The 25,399-nt window shown below is 37.5% G+C and overlaps 1 protein-coding gene across 1 annotated transcript in view; it reads left to right on the top strand.

Annotated features, from left to right (window-relative positions):
* Positions 1-19,499, top strand: part of LOC111503134 (centromere protein S) — a 31,274-nt gene extending 11,775 nt beyond the window's left edge. The window contains exons 2-4 of the mRNA XM_074180188.1: positions 10,439-10,596; positions 19,166-19,232; positions 19,291-19,499. Of these exons, the coding sequence (XP_074036289.1) occupies positions 10,439-10,596; positions 19,166-19,232; positions 19,291-19,386 (321 nt within the window). The 3' untranslated portion in view covers positions 19,387-19,499. The remainder of the gene's footprint in view (positions 1-10,438; positions 10,597-19,165; positions 19,233-19,290) is intronic.
* The last annotated feature ends 5,900 nt before the right edge of the window (positions 19,500-25,399 follow it).

The raw sequence follows: 25,399 nt of genomic DNA, 5'->3' as shown, positions 1-25,399 counted from the left end.
CTCACTCTCTTAGTATACCAAAAAAAATATATTTCATCAAGCAAACACGTACGTCACATAAACAGCTCCCGATATAAGAAAGAAGCTTTGGAAATACCTATTATTAAGTTATTATCGTGACTAAAATTATTAATTCCTTTCAGCATATCAATTATATATATGTGACTGTGCTACAATTAGTATTATCGATTTTTTTCATATATTTCATTTATTTTTTCAATTGCTTTTTAATATTTCATCAATATTTTATAAATTTACTAAATATTTAGAAATAACTATTTACTTATTTTAGAATTCATTGTATAATAACCTTAGTGATGCACGCGCAGGTTAGCCTTTGTTGATTTTCTCTGTGTTCATTCTTGCATTCCTCAATAATGAATTGAAATGGATTTCGTTGAGACTACATGCGTTTATATTCTTGTTCTAGGGGAGAGACAAAAATATAGACAATTTTTGGTGTGTTCTTTGATTAGTACATACTTTATAGACACATAGTGTTGTTTGAAACTTCAAATCAGTTTCTTCAATAATGTCAAAGGAACACATTTACGGTTCGCTGGAGGACCAGTAGAAATACTACTATTGACACCCAAGGCGGTAGCCAAGGGGGGATAAAGGGGGATTGATCCCCCCAGAAAGTTCTACAAACAACGGCCATCCAAAAATTATATCAAATACAACGATTGATTTTTTCAAACATATCAGGAGTCATGAGAATAACACTAACCGCGGCAATGGAATTGCCGGCAACTAGTGATGCAATTATACCCAGGTTTGTGTTTAATAAACCCTACAAAATACAAATAAAACAGAACACAAAGTCAGATGCTACAAATGCAATACTCATATATACAGCCGGCTCAAAAACCAAAAGAGGCTCAGGATGTGGAATTTACTCCAGATCACTAAGCCTAAGGATTGAGTGGAGAATGGGAAAAATACCATCATGGTTCATACAGAACTGGCTGGTATCTCAATCACCACAAAAAAAAATAACCAAGAAAGGCCTGATAGGTAAAATGTTCATAACGAATTTTTATAATGCAAACACGTTTAACTAACGAAACTCAAGAGCCTCAAGAGCAAACAGAAATGAAAAATCCGCTACAGAAACTGCTCGATTTGACCACCTTCTTTCTCTATACATTTTCTTAGTCTGCGAAGACACCCTCTCTGTACTTGAAATAGCATTCCAGGGTCGTTTCGTATGGCTTCACAATGTAATGTTATTCTATTCAATAATGCATCTCTTGTGTGAATAGGTGTAGCGTAAACAAGGCTTTTTAGATGCCCCCACAGAAAGAAATCCAATGGATTTAAATCCGGAGACCGCGATGGCCATGAATATGGCCCACCTCTACCAATCCATCTATTGTGGAAAATATGGTTCAGATGGTCACGCACAATCAAACTAAAATGAGGAGGAGCGCCATCATGCATAAACCACATATCTCTTCGGGTTTGCAATGGAACATGTTCCAAAAGTCCATTCAAATCGTTCTGAATGAACTCCAAATAACGTTCTCCATTCAATCGGTCCTGTAGAACGAATGGTCCTATAAGATGGTTTTCTATGATACCAGCCCAAACATTCACGTTGAATTTCCGTTGGTGTTTGGTTTGCAATATCCCATGGGGATTTTCTTCGGCCCATATATGGAGATTATGAGAGTTGATAACTCCATCTCTACTGAAACCTGCTTCATCAGTGGATAAAACTCGATTAATAAAAGTCATATCCTCTCTTTGCCTATCCATGAACCAATTGGCATATTCCAGTCGTACTGGAAAATCTTGAGGTGTCATGGCATGTACCTTCTGGATGTGAAATGGGTGGAGCAGTTGTTCCCTAATTATTCTATGAATAGTGGACTTGGATGTATGGAACTGTTCTGATAGATTTCTGATGCTCATTGAAGGATCATCAGCGACGGCTTCCAAAATATTTTCCTCCAATACAACGGTACGTACAGTCCTAGGAGCGCCCTCACCACCTCGTTTTGGCAAAACTGTACCTACAATAATATCGAAATAAAACAACGTGCTCAAATCAATTATCAATTATTACATACCTGTCTCCCTCAAGCTGCGATCGACACGCTCGAATGTTTCTCTTGACGGTACCGTTCGATTGGGAAAATGCTCGGAATACAGACGACGAGCTTCTGCAGCATTACAAAATGCTCGTCCATAAAATACATGCATATCTGCATATTCATTGAATGTAAACTGTTCGGCCATATCAAAAAAATTCAAAATATCCTATAGAATATTGACAATACAATGATAGGCATATGACAACGCACCACTCAACAAAACAAAATCGCATTCCAGTTTCTCATTTTTTATCAAAACTTTCTAAAAGGTTTTTTTGTCAACATCTGTGAAAGAAATGGAACATAATTATTCCCTGGATATTTTTCACCTGATCATGTGCAGCCGTTTTTGTAGTTCATTCGTTTGCTTTTTATTAGTATAGTAAATATTTTTTCCGATGTGCGTTTTTTCAGCTAAATTTAGATTCGTGTTAAAGAATTTCTCCCATAAAATTATAATTATCAGTGAAACTCCTCAACAGTTTAGCTGTGAAGAAGAATTTGAAACATTCGAATGTTGAGTTTCATGAGATTCAGATAACTGATCAACACGAAACGTGATTATTCCACACGTATTATGTACATACAAAATATGGAATGAATTCGATATTTCATAGTAGAGTAGCTTGTTAGTTTAAAAACACCACGAATCTACAGAACTTGATATTTCTTTTGAAAAAATATCTGCTATCACAATTGTGACTTAAACTTCCATATAGGTACTGTACTTTTTGTTTACGACTTCATTTTACCATACTTTGTATTATTCCTGTTATAAATGTTGTTGAATTAACGTTATCATTATTATTTCTGCTTTGATAATTATTCATTTCAAATAATGGTGGACGAGCGGGTTTGATGTCGTCGAGTAGAACTACATTTTTATCAAGACTCGTTGCTCCGATCGACTTTCCACACGAGTACTTTTATTCACATAAAATTGTCCAAGTAACCTTATTTTGTTGAAAAATATTGAAAAATATCTGTCATTTCAAAGTTTTGGGGTGTGGACCATCGGGGGTAGTCCGTTCCTGACTTTGTAGCAAAACAACTGACTCCTGCATGAAAGCTCATCGACGGAATTCATTTGTTTAGTCAATTACCAAAATTTGGATGATTTTGAATATTCACTTGAAAAGTTATCAAAGAAAAACATTTTTCATTTTGTAACTTCGAGGGCCCGTAACTTGGTTACGAATACTTTTAGGAAAAAAAGTTATATGAAGTACTGGTAATATTTTGACCCCATCTATACATTCCCGAGAGGAAAAGAGGGAGTCCAGGGACACCCTGTATATATATATATATATATATATATATATATATATATATATATACAGGGCATATTCATAGCACAATACAATATCCTTGAATGTATAGTCATGAAACATTCATGGAATATCTATTGCTATGTGGGTTCTGAGCTTCTCTGTTGCAACCAACATAATATGATCGTATTTTCGAATGCCAAACGAAGAACGAAGACAGCTGTTTTGGTTTCATTGAAGACGTTCTTCCAACAACTTGGAAAAACACACTCAGTCCAGTAGATGACTATCTAAGAGACATTTCCGAAGGAGTGAGATATTGCCTGAGCCCACTGCATCACTTTTGAAACGATTCAGGCAATTGTGTATAACTGCAGCAAAGACTGTACTGAAATAAAAAAGGTTTCAATAATTATTGAAAAAAAACTTTATTGATCTTATAACGAAATTTGATTTGATAGCTCAGTTTTCTTTCAAGCTGAAGCCTCTGATAGCAATCATTTCCTCAATGGAAGTCAGCCATTGGGATAGTGGCTTGTTGACTTTTTTAGTATGGACGGGGGTGTCTGTCATTTAGTTGCATGATATTCTTGCCATTTCGTTATAATCATCAAGCTGTCTTTGTCCTAAACAAGGATGAAATATATCAGTATCTGAGAATCAGAAATTATGCGAGTACGCTTCTCAATCATTTGATAAAGTTGTGGAATTGGCCGCGGTGGTAGTGCGCCCGACTCACGATCGGAAGGCCGTGGGTTCGATTCCCGCCTCGGCTAGATATTTTTCTCTAGAGAATTTATCTTGTGAAAGTTGGGATGATTCTGCAACCGTGTTAGAAATCACACGTTAAAAGGTAAGACCTCGTTAGTCCTTGATTCGCACAAGTTTCTCAAATTATGAGAGTTGTCGTTCGTATGGGGGCGAGAGCTGATTAACGGAGAAACAGATTTCAAACAGATTTCAAACAAACAGTCTAAAAGAATTGAATAAATCTATTGGGGGGACATCGTCGGTTAATTGTGAGTAGGTCTTTGAGATTACTGGTTGTAAGAAAAATTCGAAGGGAAGTAACAAATTGGCCATACTATCTCCAAATTCGTTTGAGCACTGATTTACATCACCGAGAGGAGGGCGACATACTGCTTACAATGAAAAGACGTAGACTATAACTGATGCGAGTTAATATGAGAGTAGATTGTTCTTCAACTAATTTTATTATCACATTCCAACGCCTGTTTCTTTTATAAGGACGAAACACAAACACTACAGAAAAATCCTTGAGGCGTCTCAAAGCCGTACCTGTGTGAAAGTAGCGATTCACATTGTATTTGGAAAAACGTACTCAGGAAGTTCATCCCACATAAACGCCGTTCTTCAAATGAAAGAGTTCTCAAACAGTGAAGATCGAGGTGTACTGAGTTGAACCTCAGAACGATGAGCAGCCATAGTCTGTCGCGTATTTCTGATATGTACCACTCTTGGTGGAATCAAATGTTCCAAGTCAATTGAACACTTCCCTTCAAAGTATCTTATCAAAGAAAGATAAATCTCCAACCTTTCTTCGATGTTTCAGACTCTCAAATTTGCAAGTGATTTTCTCGTCTCCAATCAGGCGGATGGCTTTTTTCTGGATGGAATCCAGGTTATGTTTGGGGGCGGAGCTCCATACATGACAACAATTCACCAAAGAAGGTCTGATCTGAGCTTTATAAGGCATCTAAAATTGCTGAGATGTGAACAGTTTTCTGATTCGGAACAGTGTTCCAAGCTTTTGAGAAGCAGCCACTACAATTCCAGCGACATGACTGTACTAAGACATATTGGTGTCCATTTTAACCCCCAACAAACCCTAGGTATATTCATAGATATTGAGGGAGCGTTTGATAAAACAACCTTTCCAACAATTACCCAGCAACTACACTCCAGGAATGTACCCCTGGTAGTAGGAGAATGGATACTCCAGATGCTCTCTAGCAGAGCAATAAGTATTAATGTAGAAGACATCACAGTTAAAGGACTGGTCATGAGGGGATGTCCACAGGGAGGGGTCTTATCACCCCTTCTCTGGAACATAGTTCTGGATACCCTAATTAATCACCTTAACAAAAATGGATTCTACACAATTGCATACGCAGATGATATAGTTATCTTGCAGACCGGCAAATTTGTAAACACACTGTGCGATAGAGCGCAGGATGGGCTCAAATTGATAGAAACATGGTGTAAGGAACACTCACTGTCGATCAATCCCAAGAAGACTGAGATGGTCCTTTTCACCAGGAAAAGAAGTTTAACGGGCTTAAAACCTCCCGAAATCTTCAAAAGCCAACTGAACTTCTCTGAAGAGGTGAAATACCTTGGTATTATCCTCGACAAGAAGCTAACATGGAACTCTCATCTACAGAGTAGGGCAAAAAGAGCATACGTGGCTTATGAGCAATGTCGGAGGACAGTGGGACGCGCATGGGGTCTTTCACCCCGTGTAGTCGCCTGGATCTACACTGCAATAATAAGACCTATGTTAACGTATGGAGCCATTGCATGGGGACCGAAAGTTCTACAAGCAACGGCCATCCAAAAATTATATCAAATACAGCGACTGGCTTGTTTAAACATCACAGGAGCCATGAGAACAACACCAACCGCGGCAATGGAATTAATCACGGGTCTGACCCCTCTGGATCTGTACGTTAAGGAGGTTGCGTTAATGGCCATGATACGATTGCACACGGCTGGTGTAAACCTAGAAGTAGGAATGGGTCGATTGAGGCTGGCCCTATGGCGGGAAGCGCTTACTGCGCAACCTCTGCTGCAGGCAACAAGCGATGCAATTGAACCCAGGTTTGTCTTTAATAAACCCTACATAATACAAATAAAGCAGAACATAGAGTCAGATGATATAAATGCAATACGGATTTACACAGACGGCTGAAAAACCAAAGAAGGCTCACGGTGTGGAGTGTATTCCAGATCACTAAGCCTGAGAATTAAGTGGTGAATGGGAAGAAATACCAGCATGGTCCAAACAGAACTGGCTGGTATCTCAATCGCCACAAAAGAATTAACCAAGAAAGGAATTTATGGCAAAAACATAACAATCTGCAGTGACAGCAGACAAGCCCTATTAGCCTTGAAAAGACAACGTATAACCTCAGGGCTAGTACTAGAGTGTCACCAAGATTCAGCCAAAGCCTCGGTAGATAATAACATTATCCTGAGGTGGGTTAAAGGGCACGACAGGAGTAAAGGTAATCGCATTGCCGACTTTATTGCCAAGGAAGCGGCTGGACTAAGTCAAGTGTTACACCCATGCTCAATCCTTAAAGAGATGGGACGAAACCAAAGTTTGTAATCTTGCCAGGATCACCTTGGGTGACCCTGGAAAGCTGGCGCCGAAGAAATATTTAGCAATGACCAGGAAAAATCTACGCCTAACAGTAGGATTTCTGACTGGTCACTGTCAAATAAGGAAAAACCCCCATAATATGGGGCTAGTGGACACACCTCTATGCAGGATGTGTGAACAGGAAGATGAGACTGTCGGGCATGTCCTGTGCGAGTGTTTGGAGTTATCGTCAATAAGAGAGTGTGTGTTCGGCGAGTCTTGGTCAACACCTGCCGACATGAAGGAGATGTCTCCCAATGACCTATTCACCTTCCTGGAAAGGACAGGATGGACGATGACCTAGGAAGACAACTCCTCGGAAGGATGTACAATGGGTCACATGTGGCCTAAGTGCTGTGGGCCTACACTCACCCTCCCTACTCTACAGATACAGATACTATTAGAATTATGAAATCTGTTAGAATTTTATCGAGAACGAACCAAGTGCTTGAGAGAGAACATCGAAAAAAACTTCCCCGAAACACAATAGAAAAACCTTACTGCAATGTGCGTACATACTTTCAAGGATCTTGGCGACACTACCTGATTCCACATGTACCCCTGAAAGGACTTTCTCTTCTCTGAAACGCCTCAAAACTTATTTTAGAAACTCCACAAGCCAGAAACGACTAAACGGTTTGGCGTTATTGTTCACTGAAGTCATTCCTGCATATGCTGTTGGCGATATAACTGCCGGAATCGAATTTCAATTATTGGAACACACTTGCAGGCCAGGCCAGTTTTGGGCTGTTTGGCCACTCGTCAGTCCAAGGTAGTATCTATCATCAACATAAAGTCGATTATTCTTCATAATTGAAAATCTAATTCCTTTAGAGTATCATTCTTCGAACTAGGCTGAAGCGAATAACATGTTCATCATCGTCCCATCTACCTGTAAACGAGGTAACCAACCGCATATCTGAATTTGCCCAAATTCCTCGTATTTTAGGTTTTTTAAACCTCAATCTGCGGAAAAACTCCTACTGAGCTGAATTTTGGTATACACCTATTTTATGGCGTTTTAATGAAGATGTGAAAAATCAACTTTCATATCGTGCTGCCTAAAAAAAAGTCAGAAGGTCACAAAAATCGTTTTTTTCGCGAATATCTCGTGATCTATGGCTCGGAGGTTAATAAAGGTCATTATAAAAATCATTTCTCATGCGATTATCTACAAAAAAAGTCTTCTACATTTTTCTGTAAAGTCAACCGTTTTCCAACTAGAGCGCTGAGAAAGCGAGTAGAATGCACTCACATAGGGTATTGCATGTATACATATAAGGCGTCAACTCTATTGCTTTTTATCAATGTATATAAGTTTTTTCAAAACTTCTAACTTCTACTCGGGCGTTTTGTGACAAATATAGTTATAGAGGTTCCGGAACTTAGTAAAATCTACTATATATGATACAAATCACCTCCACTGGCAGATTTACAATATGAATTGAGTCCATATCCAACAGCACTATTTGATAATGTTGGCATGAGAAAAACTCAGAAATCAAAAATATATCAACACTTATCAATAATTATCAATTAGTTTGTGATAATGCAACATACATAATTGATGGTGGATTTCGTATGCATCGTGTTGTATGGCAAAAAAATGATACATCAATATTATCATTAACAAATATATTAATTATTTATCAATTTCGGTCAAAATACTGTTGTCATTTTTGATGGTTACTCCGATACCAGTGAAAATATCTAAGCGATGGAACAACTGAGACGAACTGCAGCCGTTTATACATCTTGTGAAGTGCATTTCAATGAATCGATGGAAGTTTATGTCAGTCAAAAAATTTTTTTATCTAATCGATTCAACAAAAGAAAATTTATTGAAATACTCATTGAGAATTTTGAAAAAGTTGGTATTTCTACAAAACAATCACGTGATGATGTTGACGTCTCAACAGCAATTGAAAAATCAATAAATAATAGTACAATTATCGTTGGTGAAGACATATATCTGTTGGTACTTCTTATAGGACGCACACAAATACTTGATCAACCTACATCCATTTTTTAAAGAAACCAGGGTAAAACAATGTTGATACAAAAATATACTTGACTGAGAGCCTCAACAAGTATCCACACTGCAAGAAAAATATTCTATTTTTACATGTTATGACCGGATGTGACACAACTTCAACGCTTTTTGGGAAATGAAAAATTAAAGTCATGAAGATGTTTGAAAAAAGACCGATTTACACAATTCTGCAGAAATATTCCAACGCTCGAGATGCCCTTGTCAATGCTGGAATTCATTTTCTACTAGCAATGTACGGTGCTCCAAAATCAGAAAATTCAATTAACAATTACAGATACTGCAGTTTTGCTGAACTAACAATACAAATGCACAGCTATGAAATTTCAATTATTACCACCCACTTCTTCAGCAGCTAACAGCATATTTATCGAGTCTATTATCAAATACAAACCTGGCTAAAAAAAGAAATTGATGTAGAACAGTGGGGTTGGGAGTTGAAAAATAATATATTACAACCAATAACAACTTTATTGCCACCAGCACCCGATGATCTACTAAACACAATCTTTTGTAATTGTACAAAAGGTTGTGGCGGCAAATGTGAATGCAAAAAAATTGGATTGAGATGTTCTAAAGCTTGTGGACATTGTCGTGGACAGTCATGCTCAAAAGCAGAGTCCACTAGTGAAGAAAATGATGAAGTTGTTGATTTAAATACAGCAATAAGTCCACTCCATGTTTTGTCTGCAACTTTTGATGAAGTTGAAATTGAGGATATCGACGACGAATGAATATAAAAGAAAATTATATACAAAATTTTTTTCCCTGTTTTCAATGTACAAATAAAAAATTTTTGAGCATAAAAAAAACCTTTTATTACAGTTCATGGATTATGCCTAGGGGGTAACTATGTAAAAAAACGTGCTTTGCATTCTACCTCAAAGGTGGTGCGGAAACGAGTGCATCATCATAATGTAGTCGCTCTAGTCCGAAAACGGTTGACTTTACAGAAAAATGCAGGAGACATTTTTTGTAGATAGTCGTATGAGGAATAATTTTTATAAATATCTTTATTGACCTCCGAGCCATAGGTCGCGAGATATTCCCGAAAAACTGATTTTCGTGACCTATTTACCCTCATAACTTTTTTAGCCAACACGATATCAATGTCGATTTTTCACATCTTCATTACAACGCTATAATAAAGGTGTATACCAAAATTCAGCTCAGTAGGAATTTTTCCGCAGATAAAACCTCAAATGACTGGACTATTTGTGGTATTGGTTAGGGAAGAAGCTGTTTTTTGAAAGGAGTCAGTCCATTAATCTACAGTGTAAGTAAGTCGAGACTGGCCTGAACGAATTGTTCTTGTAGATAATTTGGAAGGCAATACCTGGAAACTGATCTGTAGGTGATCTACTCAAATAATTTCAGTATGGTCCTACTCCTTGATGTACGAGAAACATCTGCGAGACTAACCTCTGTGAGGTATCTTGCATAAATGACTGTCAGTTATAATTTAATATCCAGCGTGGTATTAGTCCGGCAGACATTCACCAGAACACACAGTGTAGATGGTTGGAACAGATGAATATTTCTAGAAATATATATTTTCTAGTAGGTATATATCTCTCCTCAATACAGTCTTCAATACGGATTGTTCCAATCAACAGTTATTTTTCTATTGTTACAGAAAACGAAACAAACTATTCATAATACTGCACGGAAAATTGCTAAAGAAATCAGTGCCAATTTCGATATGGAATTTGATAGTGATGCTTTGGATATTATAGCTGAATTGACTTATAAAAAGTTGCAGTTGTACGGAACAGATTTAGATGCATTTCAAAAGTGAGTATTGGCCTTGAAGAAGTATTTACAGATCTTTATACCTATTTATATGTACATTCATATTTCAAACATAGTAAAATTATCTCAATTGAGAATTTGGGGAGTATATCATAGAATAAGTAATATTAGAATTCCAGGAATCAATGGAATTATCATTCAATAAATTTAATATTTACATCTTCACATTTTTTATTTATTCATTTATTTATTTATTGAGAAAATACATCCAATAGGTCATGAGACCCAATTACAGGAGTACATAATACAAAATGAAAAGCTCATATCAGTCCTGAAAAATAAAAATTAAACATAAAACATATTAGCATTACACATACCCTGAAACATATCAGTTATGTAGTGCATTATACAGTGTGTCAATTTGAAAACTTCCCACCCTCAATATCTCCCTTCCAGTACATAATATGAAAAAATGGTCAGACATGTCAACTTTATTTGCAAGGGGGACACTCTGAATGAATATTTTCAACCCTCGGGGTTCAACCCCCTAGGAGGGGTGGATGTTACCCTCAGAATTTCAAATGGAAAGGGGGGTCAAGTGGCACATCATTTTGAAGGGCATTCAATTCTCTTGCCAATGATACCTTTTTCATTAGTTTTTGATGAGCAGTTTTTGAACAATAACGTTCCAAACGAACGGTGATTAGAAGTGAATAAGAATAAATGATTAAAACTCGCCCGCACTAGATGTTTGGTATTCAGGTTGGTATTCAAAACAAATGATTGTAATGGACTATTGGAAAAGGTGAGCATCGTACTAGGTAGCATCGTTCCAACCCTTGAGTAATATTCGAATTCGTGGATGTGAGAGGAATGTAGAACTACTTAGTTAACGAAATACGCATCGAGTGCAAACAAAAAATACTAAATTGCAAAAAACAAATTTCAACCATCTTGTTACGCTTTATCTGATAATATGTTCAAAATGTTGTCCATTCTGCTCTAAACAGTAATACAGTCTGTTTTCGAACTCCTCTCGAACATTTTGGAAAACTTCACCACTAATTGACCGGCATGCTGCTGTAATTCGTCCTTTGAGGTCATCCATATCAGTGGGCTGTGTTTTATAAACGACAGATTTGAGATATCCCCAAAGAAAAAAATCTAATGGAGTCAAATCCGGTGATCTCGGTGGCCACTCAATTGATCCCCTTCTGCCAATCCATCTCTCCCGGAATTGCTCGTTCAACCATTGTCGGACGGGGCGAAAATAATGAGGTGGCGCACCGTCCTGTTGGAAATGTAACAAATCTTCCTGCAACAGTAAATTACCGTGTGCATCAATTTGAGTTTCGAGCTCGTGAGTTATAAGTGGATCGATAGGTGCTTGAAGCATATCTAGGTACAGATCACCATTCAAGTTTTCTTCAAAAAATAAAGGTCCGATAATGGCATTTCCAAGAATACCAGCCCAAACATTAACTTTTTGTGGGTGTTGTGTATGTCCTTCTCGAAAATTGTGAGGGTTTTCGTCACTCCAATAGCGACAATTTTGCCTATTAACATTGCCATTCAGGAAAAATGAACATTCATCACTGAAACAGATATTGAACAGAAGATTAGGTAAAGCATTGATTCGAAGAGTCATGATTTCACAGAATTCTATTCTTCTGTCATAATCATCCTCATGGAGCTCGTGGAGAATCTGCATTTTATATGGATGAAATTTGTGCATTTTCAGTGCTTTCCTTACAGTCTCGTGTGACATTCCCGTCTGTTCTGCTACTGATCGTAAGGAGCTAGTCGGCTCTGCAGCAAATGTTCCCAACACCTCAATTTGAGCATCCTCATTCAGTACTCTGGGGTTATTCCTTTTTTTATTCTTCACCGAACCAGTTTCGGAAAACTTTGTCACCAAATCAAGCACATACCGGTGACTTATATTAAGATTTGGATTTCTTTCATTAAAAAGAGATGCCGCCCTTCGTGCGCACTTGCCCACCTCTCCATAAATAAAAATTATTTCAATTCGGTCTTGGATAGTGTAAACCATTCTTACAATTTATACACTTTCTAAGGTATCGCTGATCAGCTCAACAAATGAAACTGAAATGATAGTACTACCAAATGGCTTGAATGCGATGAACACCTTTTTTGCTCAAAAAACGATACTTTTTATAGCAGAAGTAACAAAAAAGGGATAAGAGTTTTAAATCCGATAATAAACCCAAATGAAAGTCACCGAAATCAGATAACTAATTAATGTAAATTTTTTGAGGCTTGTCTAATTTTACCCCTGATGGAAAGTTGAAAAGCTGACCCGTCATCACAAGTTTTACTTATAAGAGAGTCAATAAATTGTATTTCTTTGCATACTAACTTGATAACCAGGCATTTTAGTATAGGCCAATTCTAATTACTTCTATTAGTTTAGAACTACATTTTCGGATACTGCTGATCGGAAAATAATAAATGAGGGCACCGTCGGCAAGCGAATTGAATGCCCTTCAAAATGATGTGCCACTTGACCCCCCTTTCCATTTGAAATTCTGAGGGTAACATCCACCCCTCCTAGGGGGTTGAACCCCGAGGGTTGAAAATATTCATTCAGAGTGTCCCCCTTGCAAATAAAGTTGACCTGTCTGACCATTTTTTCATATTATGTACTGGAAGGGAGATATTGAGGGTGGGAAGTTTTCAAATTGACACACTGTATATTGCTTTCCTAAACTGAGATAAGGGTAAGAAGAATATATCGATGTTTTGTAGACTATTGTAGCTTCTACACATAGATCTCAAAGGACAGTGGTCCTAGATATAAATTGAGTTTGAGGTTATCTTGAGTTATTTAGAATATACGGTGTTTTTGCCTAAATGTAGAATACAAATACAGTTGTTATTAGAAAATATTTTGATTTCATTGATTTCACGATTCATTATCGAATGTCATTGATGCAGTTATTCTTTTCAAACAATTAGGAAATTTGACGAGGGCGGACCGAACACATTACCTTGAATTATCAATCTATACTTATAAATGCACTCACCCATTCATCTCTGTTTCTCCGTACTGGCAAGTCCTAGGTAGCTAAAATTTGGTATTTAGGTGCTTCTTAGGTCTTAGATGGGCAATAAGAAAGGATTTCAAAATATTCAACTGGGGCGCCCCTCGTGGTAGCGTTTACGTATAAAAATTACCTTTTCATCACTGTTTCTTAGTACCGCTATATTTTTGGAGGCTGAAATTTTGTATGTAGGTTCATTATGTGTTGCAGATGTGCAATAAGAAAGGATTGTCGAATATTCCTACTGGAGAGCCTGCCGCGCGGAGAAAAGGCGCTTTAACATATGAAAATTACCTTTTCATCACTGTTTTTCTGTACCCCTATATTTTCAAAGGCTGAAATTTTGTATGAAGGTTCGTTATATGTTTTACATGTACAACAAGAAAGGATTGTTGAATATTCCAACTGGGGAGCTAGTTGCGGGAAAAAAATGCGCGGTCATAGAATAAAGTTACCTTTTTATCACTGTTTCTCCATACCGGTATATTTGAGGAGGTTGAAATTTTGTATGCAGGTTCTTTTCATGATCCAAAAGTGCAATAAGAAAAGATTTTCAAATAATCCAACTGGGAAACCAGCCGCGGGGTAAAAGGCGGGTTAACATATGAAAATTACCTCTATATCCCTGTTTTTCCATACCGACATATTTTCGAAGGCTGAAATTTTCTACGTAGCACAGTGCACAGTGAGAAACGATTTTGCAATATTCCAACTGGAGCCCCAGCCACGGAGAAAAAGGTCATATTATAAAGTTACCTTTTCATCACTGTTTCTCCATACCGGTATATTTAAGGAGGTTGAAATTTTGTATGCAGGTTCTTTTTATGACCCAGTTGTGCAATAAGAAAGGATTTTCAAATATTCCAACTGGAGAACCAGCCGCGAGATAAAAAGGCGGGTTAACATATGAAAATTACCTCTACATCCCTGTTTTTCCATACCGACATATTTTCGGAGGCTGAAATTTTCTACGTAGATTATAACATAAGTTACCTTTTCTTCACTGTTTCCCCATACCAGTATATTATAGGAGGCTGAAATTCTCTACGTAGATACATTTTATGTTGTTGATGTGCAGTAAGAAAGGATTTTTTAATATTCCAACTGGAGCGTCAACCACGGGGAAAAAGGTGCGGTCATAGAAGAAAGTTACATTTTCGTCACTGTTTCTCGATACCGATATATTTTCGGAGGCTGAAATTTTGTATGTAGTTTCGTTTTATATTGTTGATGTGCAATAGGAAATAATTTTTAGATATTCCAAAGGCGCGTCCATAAAACAAAATTATCGTTTCATCATTATTTCTCCATGCCCTTGAATTTCCGATGGGTGAATGTTTGTATGTAGGTTCGTTTTATGTTCCAGATGTGCAATAAAAAATGATTTTTGAGTATTCCAAGTAAGACGCCAGCCGTGGGGAAAAAGGTGCGTTTATAAAATTATCTTCAATATATTATCTTCAGATGATGTGGTGCTGCAGGTTTTTCCGGGTTTTCCTGCAGCTGAAAAAGCAAATGCGCCACTGGAATCAATGAAGTCGCCCCGGAGCGCCAATTGATTTTTATTGTTGTATTTATTTCATTTTCAATGTCATAAATTAATGAAATATTATATTAACCAAACATCTTCAATATATATATATATATATATATATATATATATATATATATATATATATATATATATATATATATATATATATATATATTATATATTTGTGATGCACTGTTTGGAACCTTTGGTGTAGTAATGACTATTACTGGAGTTTTTCCCCAACACCAAACTGATCCTCCTCTTGATGATGATCTCTTGGTAATCGAAACACGTGATGAAATAACGGTTTGGTGTTGGGAAAAAACTCCAGTAATATTCATATTGAATTATATTCTATATATCCAATATATCTGTCCATAATGTGGTCGTTGCTCACATGAAAGCTGCTACTCATATTTGAGTAGCTGCAAGGTATGAATGGACCCCCTAACATCCAAAGTACAGAGCCGAAAAATTCCGTTTCCGCTGCGCTACTTCCCTCACTACTTGAATGTTGAAATTAGGTTAGGTTAGGTTAGGTCCAAAGTGAGTGGGTCTATTCGACCCTGCACCGCAACCCGTAAGGGTTTATTGTGCCTCACATCAATTCACACTCGACCAAATAAACCCAGCTTCTTAACGAAGCCGATTAGTTTGTATGGATTTGAGGTCAGATGGTAAGAGTACGGCTTTGTGCCTGCCCCAGGCACAAGGCTCCCACCTTGATACCTGTAACAACCTTCCCATATGAGGATTTTTGCGCGTCAGCTACACCTGACGATGCCTTAGATTCAACCGTGCTTGGCTTTTCTGTCTCTGGTTTTGGTGAATCATCACTTGAGTGCAAACGTTTGCTCATGGGGAGTTTGTTCCTTCACCTGGGACAGATTCTACCGAACTTGGACTTTTCTTATCTTGATTGACATTTTTTCAGTGACTGGCGGCGCCCCCGTCAAAATAGTTGAAATATTTAAAAATCTAGAACATGTATATGAGAAACCTAAATTTAAATTCATACTTGAAAATCAGCCTTTTGGTAATATGGATATAGGTAAATCATCATCGATGCCTAAATTCACAATATCATCGCCCGTAGCTAAGCACGAGCGAAACAGCTAGTTATATATAAGCACAAAGATCACGTGTGTATGTACAATATGTGTGTATGAACAATATGTGTGTATTTCTGTTTCCACAAATATCACATACGAAGTGAGTCATCGAAAAAGAAACTATCAGGAAAATGATTTTTCGCAAAGATCCAAAAACGAGTCAAGTGATTCTTCATTGAAGACTTTAAATTCAATATTTATTGTGGATTTACTTTTCAGTCTTGGTGTACTCTTCTATTGAATATGGAGTTTTGAAATACCAACGATACATATTCGTGAAAATGCAAGAAGTTAGATTTCGGGGAATATTGTGGTAGAACCGGGTAGCTAAGGTTTGCAAATTTCCCGAGTTTTTCAATTTGAGTATGATTGACATATATAAGGCACTACTTGTTTTTTATTAACCCAAAACATCAGGTTTTCAACTTCAAAACCGACGAAATTCAATACAATATTTGAACCCCTTATACCCCCCTTGGGGTTGGAAATTCCTGATTCCCTTTCTTGATTCCTATTTACGTTATACAAAAAACCTATTTGCATATTTCAAGATGCTAGACTCAGTATCTTCGGCTGTACGTTAATATAAGAGCCAATCAATAGGTACCCACTTATGTAATATTGAATAACATCAGCAACAAAAAGTGAAACGTTTAGAACGAAATACATTGGTGATCCTGCTAATCCTACTCCTACTAATATTGTAAATGCATATAGTTTTTGAAGATATATGAATGTAATGTATGTATTTACGTTTTTACTTTTTCACGCCTGAAGAGCTCAACGTATTCAAATGTGAGTTGATATATAGATAGATCATGACCTTGATTAATACATACGGTAGGTTCCCACGGTAACGCGGGGAACAGCGGGGAACAGCTAGTATTATATAAGTGGGTACATATTCAATGAATGACACTCTCATATCAATGTACAGCCGAAGCTACTGAACCTAGAATCTTCAAATATGCAGGTAGGTTGTTTGTATGGCGTGAATGAGCATCAAGAAAGGGAATCAGGAACTTCCAACCCCAAGGGGAAAAATAGGGGTAGGTAGGTAGGTAGGTAGGTCTAAAGTGAGTGGGACTATTCGACCCTCCACCGCAACCCATAAGGGTTTATTGTGGCTCACACCTATTCACACTCGGCCAAATAAACCCAGCTTCTTAACGAAGCCGATTAGTTTGTATGGTGAGTGGTCTTTTAGGTCAGATGGTGAGAGTACGGATCTGCCGAACTCAAAGAACCTGATTCGGTCCCCAGTGGGGCAGGCACAAAGTATATGCTCTGCAATTACATCATTTTCCAGACAGAGGCAACACACACTGTCTTCCGGCAGTCCAATTCTCTGCATGTGATGATTCAAATGACAGTGACCTGTAAGAAGGCCTGTTAGACATCTTAGTTCATCCCTACTGTAGTCCAACAACTATTTGGTATCAACCTTCGAAGGATGAATAAACGCCTTGGAGTGAGCCAATCCAGGAAAATTCTGCCAGAAGTCCATAACTCTTCTTGCCATCCAGGTGTTGAGTGTTTGTTTGGCAAAGCCCAAAGCGATGCCAATGACAGGTTCTGGTCCAATGAAGCCGCTTGCAGCACCCTCCTTTGTAAGATAGTCAGCAGCTTCATTGCCTTCCAGGCCAGTATGGCCAGGAATCCAGACCAGAGACAATCTTTTTAGTCTTCCTATCGAGGAGAGTCTTTTTTGGCTACCAATTTAGACGTTGCTCGGTGGGAGCCAAGAGCTTCCAACGCTGTTTGACTGCCCGAGAATACTTTTATTGACTTGTGAGTGAGGTTGGATTTGTCCAATCTCTCCGCACGCAATTCAATAGCGTAAATTTCAACTTGAAATACAGTCGCACATGTTCCTAGGTAGGTAGATAACTCTGTCCTGGGTCTGCGACTGAAAACACCTGCACCAGAACCGGAAGGTGTTTTTGATCCATCTGTGAACCAACAACTATCTGCTCTTAATATTTCCTTCTCCAGCAGGATCCAGTCCTCTCTACTCGGGAATAGTACTTCATAAGGCAGTACGTAGTTGACAGTTGGATGCATAACGTCAGAGGTCTTTTCCAGAATGCTGTAACTTCCAATGTCATCCAACAGTCTGTTCCACTCTGCATTGTCTTGATTTGTGCAATTGGCAATGTGCACAAGTCTGCATGCAATCCATCTAGCCTCTCTTTCCAGAAAAATGTGGAGAGGCGGTAGATCTAGAAGGATCTCCATGGCCGCACACGGTGTGGTACTAATGGCACCACTGATAGCCAGGCAAGCTTGTCTCTGTAAGCCAGAGAGCTTCGCTTGGCCGTTTTTTGTAAAGCCTTCGGTCATCAAGCAATTGCAACATACGTGATCATTGGTCTGACAATCATCACATAAATCCACTGGATTTGTTTGGGACCTAAACCCCACACAAATCCTTCGACATGTCCATAAAGACAGTCTGGCTTTGTGTAAAACTTTTTCCAAGTGGCCGTTCCAGGTGAGTCTTTTATCAATGACAATGCCAAGATGTTTCACCTTCGTTCCAAATGGAATGACCACACCATTGAGGGAAAGTGGCATTGGATCGTCCAATTTCCTTCTCTTGGTGAAGGGGATTAACACAGTTTTGCTGGGGTTGACAGCAATAGGGGAAACCTGAAGTTTTGGGTTAATAGAAAAATATTGTAACTATTTGTTCGAAACGTCTTATTTTTTTGTTATCATCTGTAAAACAAAAATAGATGAATAAATGATAATACATATACTTAAACTATATGAATATCTGAAACGGTTGAAATTGTCGACTCTCATCGAAACTGAGAAATTCAACAATTCTATTTCATTGATTTTCATCTCATATTATAGGTTTCAATGTTTGAGGTCTGATGCCTCTCATTTTTCAGGCATGCAAAACGTTCAACGATTACTGCTGATGATGTCAAGCTGCTGGTCAGACGTAATGAATCACTGGTAATACTCTTTGATGATGCGTCAATAATTTTGTTATCATTTTATTTTTATATTACAGAAGGAGCTAGTAGATTCCAGACTACAGGCAATAATTGCGAGGAACCCTCATGAACCTACAAACAACCCGAAAAGGAAACGAAAAGGAACTGTTTAATACAATTATTACGTACAGAAGTTTCAATATTTATTTCAGATTTTATGTGTCATAGTTTAATCTCCTATATCATTCTTACTCTGAAGTTTCCATAAAGTATTGTAATTTATTCTCACTTGATTGATTTTTTCCTGTTCTGATCAGTTATTCTGTGGAAATCAAAGTAGGTTCAGTAATTAAAACAACAAATATTATGTCAACATCAATTTCGATGGTAACTTATAATTTCTTATTAACAATTCATGATACGTGTACAGGTGTTGAATTCACTTGAGATGCCCTTACAAAAAAAGCTTAACTGCTTGTGTCTGGTGGCATATGTGGCCATGTACATAGACTTTCCCGACCTATCCGCGTATTAGTATGAATTTGATGTAGATATTCCAAGATTAAAGACTGAATAGGTTGACGCACCACTACACACTACTACAGTTTCGTCCTATAGGGACATTTTCAAACTTATACAATAAACAACAATATAACGTTATACAATAAACAAACAATATAACGTTATAAATTAACGTTAGTTACAACTAAAAGTGGTGAAAAACATAGAAAGTTTCAATTCTCTTCTCTTCATTATGATTTCCTACCACGTAGTAACGGCTATATCCATCAATTTATTATGCATTTTAATTCAAAGCAAAAGTTGTGACTGATTGAAAAAAAATTGAAGATACGTGTGACTGTATAGATCTAGATGACCAGATGAAAAGCAGAGACCACTCAGGTGAACAGAAAACTGACTGATTGAAAAAAAATTGAAGATACGTGTGACTGTATAGATCTAGATGACCAGATGAAAAGCAGAGACCACTCAGGTGAACAGAAAACTGTAAACTGTTGGTGTAGACGAATCTATACAATGGTGAATTTTTACACACCAAAAATTATTATTAGCAGAGTTCATAGTAGCACTTCAATAAAAGTTAGCTTCATATATAAAGAGAACTTGACGCCCATACTATTATTGATGTTTTAATCACTGGCAGTAGAAGTTAATCAGATATCACTGGAAGAGGTTTTCCAGCTCCGTTTGAAAAGAACAAAATTCAAGAAAGCCGCGAATAATGTTTCCGAATAAGCCTCTGTTCAAACACCTACCTGCGTATTTCAAGATTCTAGATTCAGTAGCTTCGACTGTACGTAAATATAAGAGCGGGCAACAGCTAGTTATTTATATTTTTGCTTTAAAAATACAGTAACCAAAAAAATATGCCCACTATACTAAGTGATGAATAGCTTCGAGAATCGAATTATTTTACCTATAAAGGAGTTCGCAAAACTAACACAACCGTCAACGACGTCACGGCGATTGCGCTTCATTGTTTAGACCGCCCCTCTACCACCGCGCATCGTTCCTTGTCGTCTTACAGTAGACGCGACGCGTAATGGCTTACTGCGTAACGTCAAGTTAATCTTATCGTGATAACTTTTAAGCGATTGATCCGAATTACTCAGTGTAAAAAACAAAAGTTTATCTCTATTAGATGCTCAAAACGACAATTGTATCAATTTTAATAAGAACTTGACAGATATTCTGAAATGTGCATTATAAGAAAAGTATCCAATTCAATTGTATTTGAGGCTCAGTATTTTGCATATAGTGGCTACCACATAGGAGGTAAATATATACTATCTACGACTTTTATTTTTTTATTTAGAACTATTCAAGATAATGTTGTAAATCATGCCCGAAAGAAAATAACGCCGGTCGCCATTGGTAACCATACACCAAACGTGACGTAGCTAAGAGTACGTGAATGTACGATGATTCCCCGCCACTCTAGAAGCAGCTATCGAATGCTATCGAACTTCGGTAAAATTTCTACGGAATTCGATTACGTTATTTAAACGCTAGCTGCGAGCATATCGACACAGTCAAGTGGAAGCTACAGTGCGGTACGTGAAGTGATCTAGTGAGGCGATAGACATTCAAATAATAGTTTTTTGTTGAAGTGTGAAAGTGTAGTCTCAATTATTGATGAACCCACGGGGAAAAACTTAAAAATAAACAATCTTGCGGTACAGTATCTGCATGTAATTTCAACGGTATAGGCAGCGCACTCCAAGATAGCTCTCAGGAAGCAAGAATGTTTCCGACTTACCTAATACTCATCGTTATATTATGACCGAAATTACACAAAACCTTTGTAAATTGTAGCCTATATGTTATTTTGATGTATAAGCTGTATTTATGTAAAGTTTCATTTTTAAATCCGTTCAGTCGCTTAGGCGTAAAAGAGCCATAAACATACATACACACATCCTTCCAGTAATGAATATTACTGGAGTTTTTTCCCAACACCAAATCGTTATTTTAACACCTCGACACGTGTTTCGATCACTAAATGGTCATTTTTAAGAGGAAGATCAAACTCTCCAAGAGGAAGATCAAGATATTCCTCTTGAAGATGATCACTTGTTGATCGAAACACGTGTCGAGGTGTTGAAATAACGGTTTAGTTTTGAGAAAATCTCTAGTAATATTCATAGATATGGGTAATGAAGGTAACTCTATGAGGACTATACCGTGGGACACAGACTTATGGTACACTCACTTTTTTTCCTTCATTTCTCTATCGATATTTCTGAAACTTGGAACATTGAATATGCTCACTAGACGGCACTTTTTGAAATATTTGTAAAACAAATTCAACTTTCGGCTTTTCCGGAAATGACAGTAACTTTTGATTTTCAAATGGGACATCCTATATATTATCACAAGAACGGTTAGGGGAAATCATGAGGAATCCAACGATATCAGGTTTAATGGTGTTATCTCTAATGACTACGGAGATATCTCCATTTATTTTATCCATAAACTCAATGAGTGGGAGAGAGAGAGAGTTGGATGGACCCTCCACAAAAAGTTTCTCTATCCTACTTATTGAGCGTATGTATAAAATAAATGGCGATATCTCCGTAGTCATTAGAGATAACACCATCAAACCTGGTATCGTTGGATTCCTTATGATCTTCCCTAACCATTCTTATGATGATATATAGGATGTACCATTCGAAAATCAAAACATGCTGTCATTTCCGGAAAAGCCGGAAGCTGAATTTGTTTTACAAATATTTCAAAAAGTGCCGTCTAGTGAGCATATTCAATGTATAAGTTTCAGAAATATCGCTAGAGAAATACAGGAAAAAAAGTGCGTGTACCATAAGTCTGTGTCACACGGTATAGTTTGGTTAATCTTGAATTTAATTGATCGCATTTCCTGAAGGGTTTCATAAACAAGTAGGTCGTTTACTTCCTGAACCTTTAACGTATTCAAAAACCCTTCATTGTCAGATTTTCACTAAACAGTTTTACAAAAATACAACACGTGTTTCGCCATACAATGACTTTTTCGGGCGTGTATTAACTGTTTACCCAGTAAAAACTCTTTACTTTTCACCCAATAAAGACACGCCCGAAGAAGCCATTGTATGGCGAAACACGTGTTGCGTTTTTAAAAATCTGATTTTTAAATCTAATCTATTTAAAATCAGTTTTTCCGTTAACCAGCTGTCGCACCCCTACGAACGACAACCATCAGAAGTCGAAACTTGTGCGAGATAAGGATTAACGAGGTATTACCTTTTAACGTGTGATTCCTAACACGGGTTGGACGATAGCAAGTGAAAATCGATCGCTCAGAGTACGGCTTGAACCACCGACTAACACGGCAGTCAATTCGAGTGAGTGAACAAAGCACCCGCGTCGAACCACCTGGCCACCGACCGTAAAACTGTTTAGTGAAAATCTCACAATGAAGTGTTTTTTGAATACGTTAGTTATAGATTTTCATCAAGTATCTGCCCATTCCATCATTTTTCTGAAACTTCAAATCTACCGGTACCGAGTATGCTACGGTGTTAGAGAAACGCGTCTAAATAAAAACGATTCGTGAAAATATCATCATGGATACTGTTATTCGCATAGTATACTTTTTTTAGGCAAAATGAAATGGCATTATTTATTATTTTATAAAAAAAAATATGAAAACTATGAAATACAAATCAATCTACTGAATTTAAAATCATTAGGGTGATTCCGGGGGAGACGGCCGTACGGGAGAGATGGCCAATAGAAAAGAGTTCAAGTAATAACCAATAGATGACACTAGTCATCGTTTAGTTCGGTTCGCATCGGCACGGGTAACAACTGTCAGTGGATTTTTTGTCGAAAAAATAATGAAACGGTGAGTAATTCGACTTCTTTTTTTTATTATGCATGCGAGTTAAGTACTGGGGTTAACATATTAAGTGATCACAAAAAGATTTTGAAAGTTATGTCCCTTTTCGTGCTTTCCCAGTGAAGTAATGAATTTGTCAGGTGTTCTAATCTCAAAATTACCCACTAACTTGAGAAAAGTCTTTAATTACCTAATGTGGTCATCTCACCCGGACAATTACAAGAGATGGCCATATTATTTGCAGAAAAGATAGCCATAATAATGATTGTCCTAATTTTGATTCATTTTTAATTTCCAATATTTTCTACAGATGCCGAACCAATACGAACGGGAGGTGGCTGCTGGTCGAGGTGAATGGAGCGAAGAAGATTCAAAAAGTGCTATGGAAGAAGTACAAAATCGAAGGATGACGATTTATAGGAGTAGGAGATTTGTACACGCCTCCTGCGTTGGGGCTACTTATAGGGCCTCTCTTATCTACAAAATATCAGGAAAAACACCTGAAAGAAGGTTAAAAGTAAATAACAACACTAAAGAACTTATGGGACCGTCATCTACCTTTGGTACAGATAATGAAAAAAGACTGAGAACTCATATAAAAGACATGCAGTTAAGATGCTTTTTGTTGACTATAAATGATTTAAGAATAATTGCATTCAAGTTTGCTGAGCAATTAGGAATTGAACATAGAATCTGTAAAACATCTGAAAATGCGGGCTATGATTGGGTGAAAATGTTTCTGAAAAGAAATTCCGATATTTCATTAAGGATATCAGAAGAGGTGTCATACGCTAGAAGTCAAGAGATGAATAAATCAAAGGTAAACGCCTATTTTAAATACGTGAGAGAACTCTCAGTGATAATGATCAAATAAATAAACCTGGGCATATTCACAACATGGACAAGTCTGGGTTGCAGTTAAATAATCGACCAGGTCATGTTTTGGCTAAAAAATGTTCTAAGGCTGTAGCTATGCCAATCTCTACAGAAAAAGGAGAAACGATAACGGTAATTGATTGTTGTAATACTAAGGGTAATTTTAAGCCTCCGGCGTGCATTATGAAAGGACAACGAAAGAAACCTGAATTCGAAGATGGACTGCCTCCAGGTTCAGTAGTTTATATGTCACAAAAATCCGCCTATAAAACCTCCGACATATTAATGGAATGGATGAAATCGCATTTCTTGCCTTGAAAACCAGATGGGTCCTTTTGCTGGATGGTCATTCTGCACACTGCAATTCAGTTAAAATGCTGGAGTTTGCTAATGATAATGACATCATCTTACCCTCAATGCCATCAAACACATCCCATTACCTTCAGCCGCTCGATGTTGCCATTTTCAAGTCTCTCAAACCTTACTTCTATGAATCCTACAGGTTATGGATGAAACAACACCCTGGACGTCGTCTAACAAGACAACAATTTGACTTCTTATCATACCAAGCCTGGGGAAAATCAGCGACAAGTGGAAATGCAATATCAGGATTCAGGACAGCAGGAGTTTTCCCTCTAAATCCAGGAGCTATTCCGGAGTATGCCTTTAGTGGGAACATTGAGCAACTCGTTGAAAGAAATATCGGACATGCAGCGCAGGCCCAATCAATTTCAGATCCAGGTCCAAGTACATCCATTCGGACGGTGGATCAACCAACACCAACAAGAGTACTCAACGAAGTGTCTACACTGCCTATGAAACTACACGAAGTTCGCAAACGAGCGAAACAAGTAAGCATTCTTTTGACATCTGAAGAGCATATTCAAAAACGGAAAATGAAAAAAAAATTAAAAAGAAAATAGGGAACAAAAGTAAAAAAAACGAAAATA

The sequence above is a fragment of the Leptinotarsa decemlineata genome, unplaced genomic scaffold (genome assembly GCF_025532065.1).
Source record: "Leptinotarsa decemlineata unplaced genomic scaffold, Ldec_3_MD MMD2_tig00026294_RagTag_RagTag, whole genome shotgun sequence".
NCBI classification, from domain to species: domain Eukaryota; kingdom Metazoa; phylum Arthropoda; class Insecta; order Coleoptera; family Chrysomelidae; genus Leptinotarsa; species Leptinotarsa decemlineata.
This window is presented reverse-complemented; position numbering and strand designations above follow the sequence as displayed.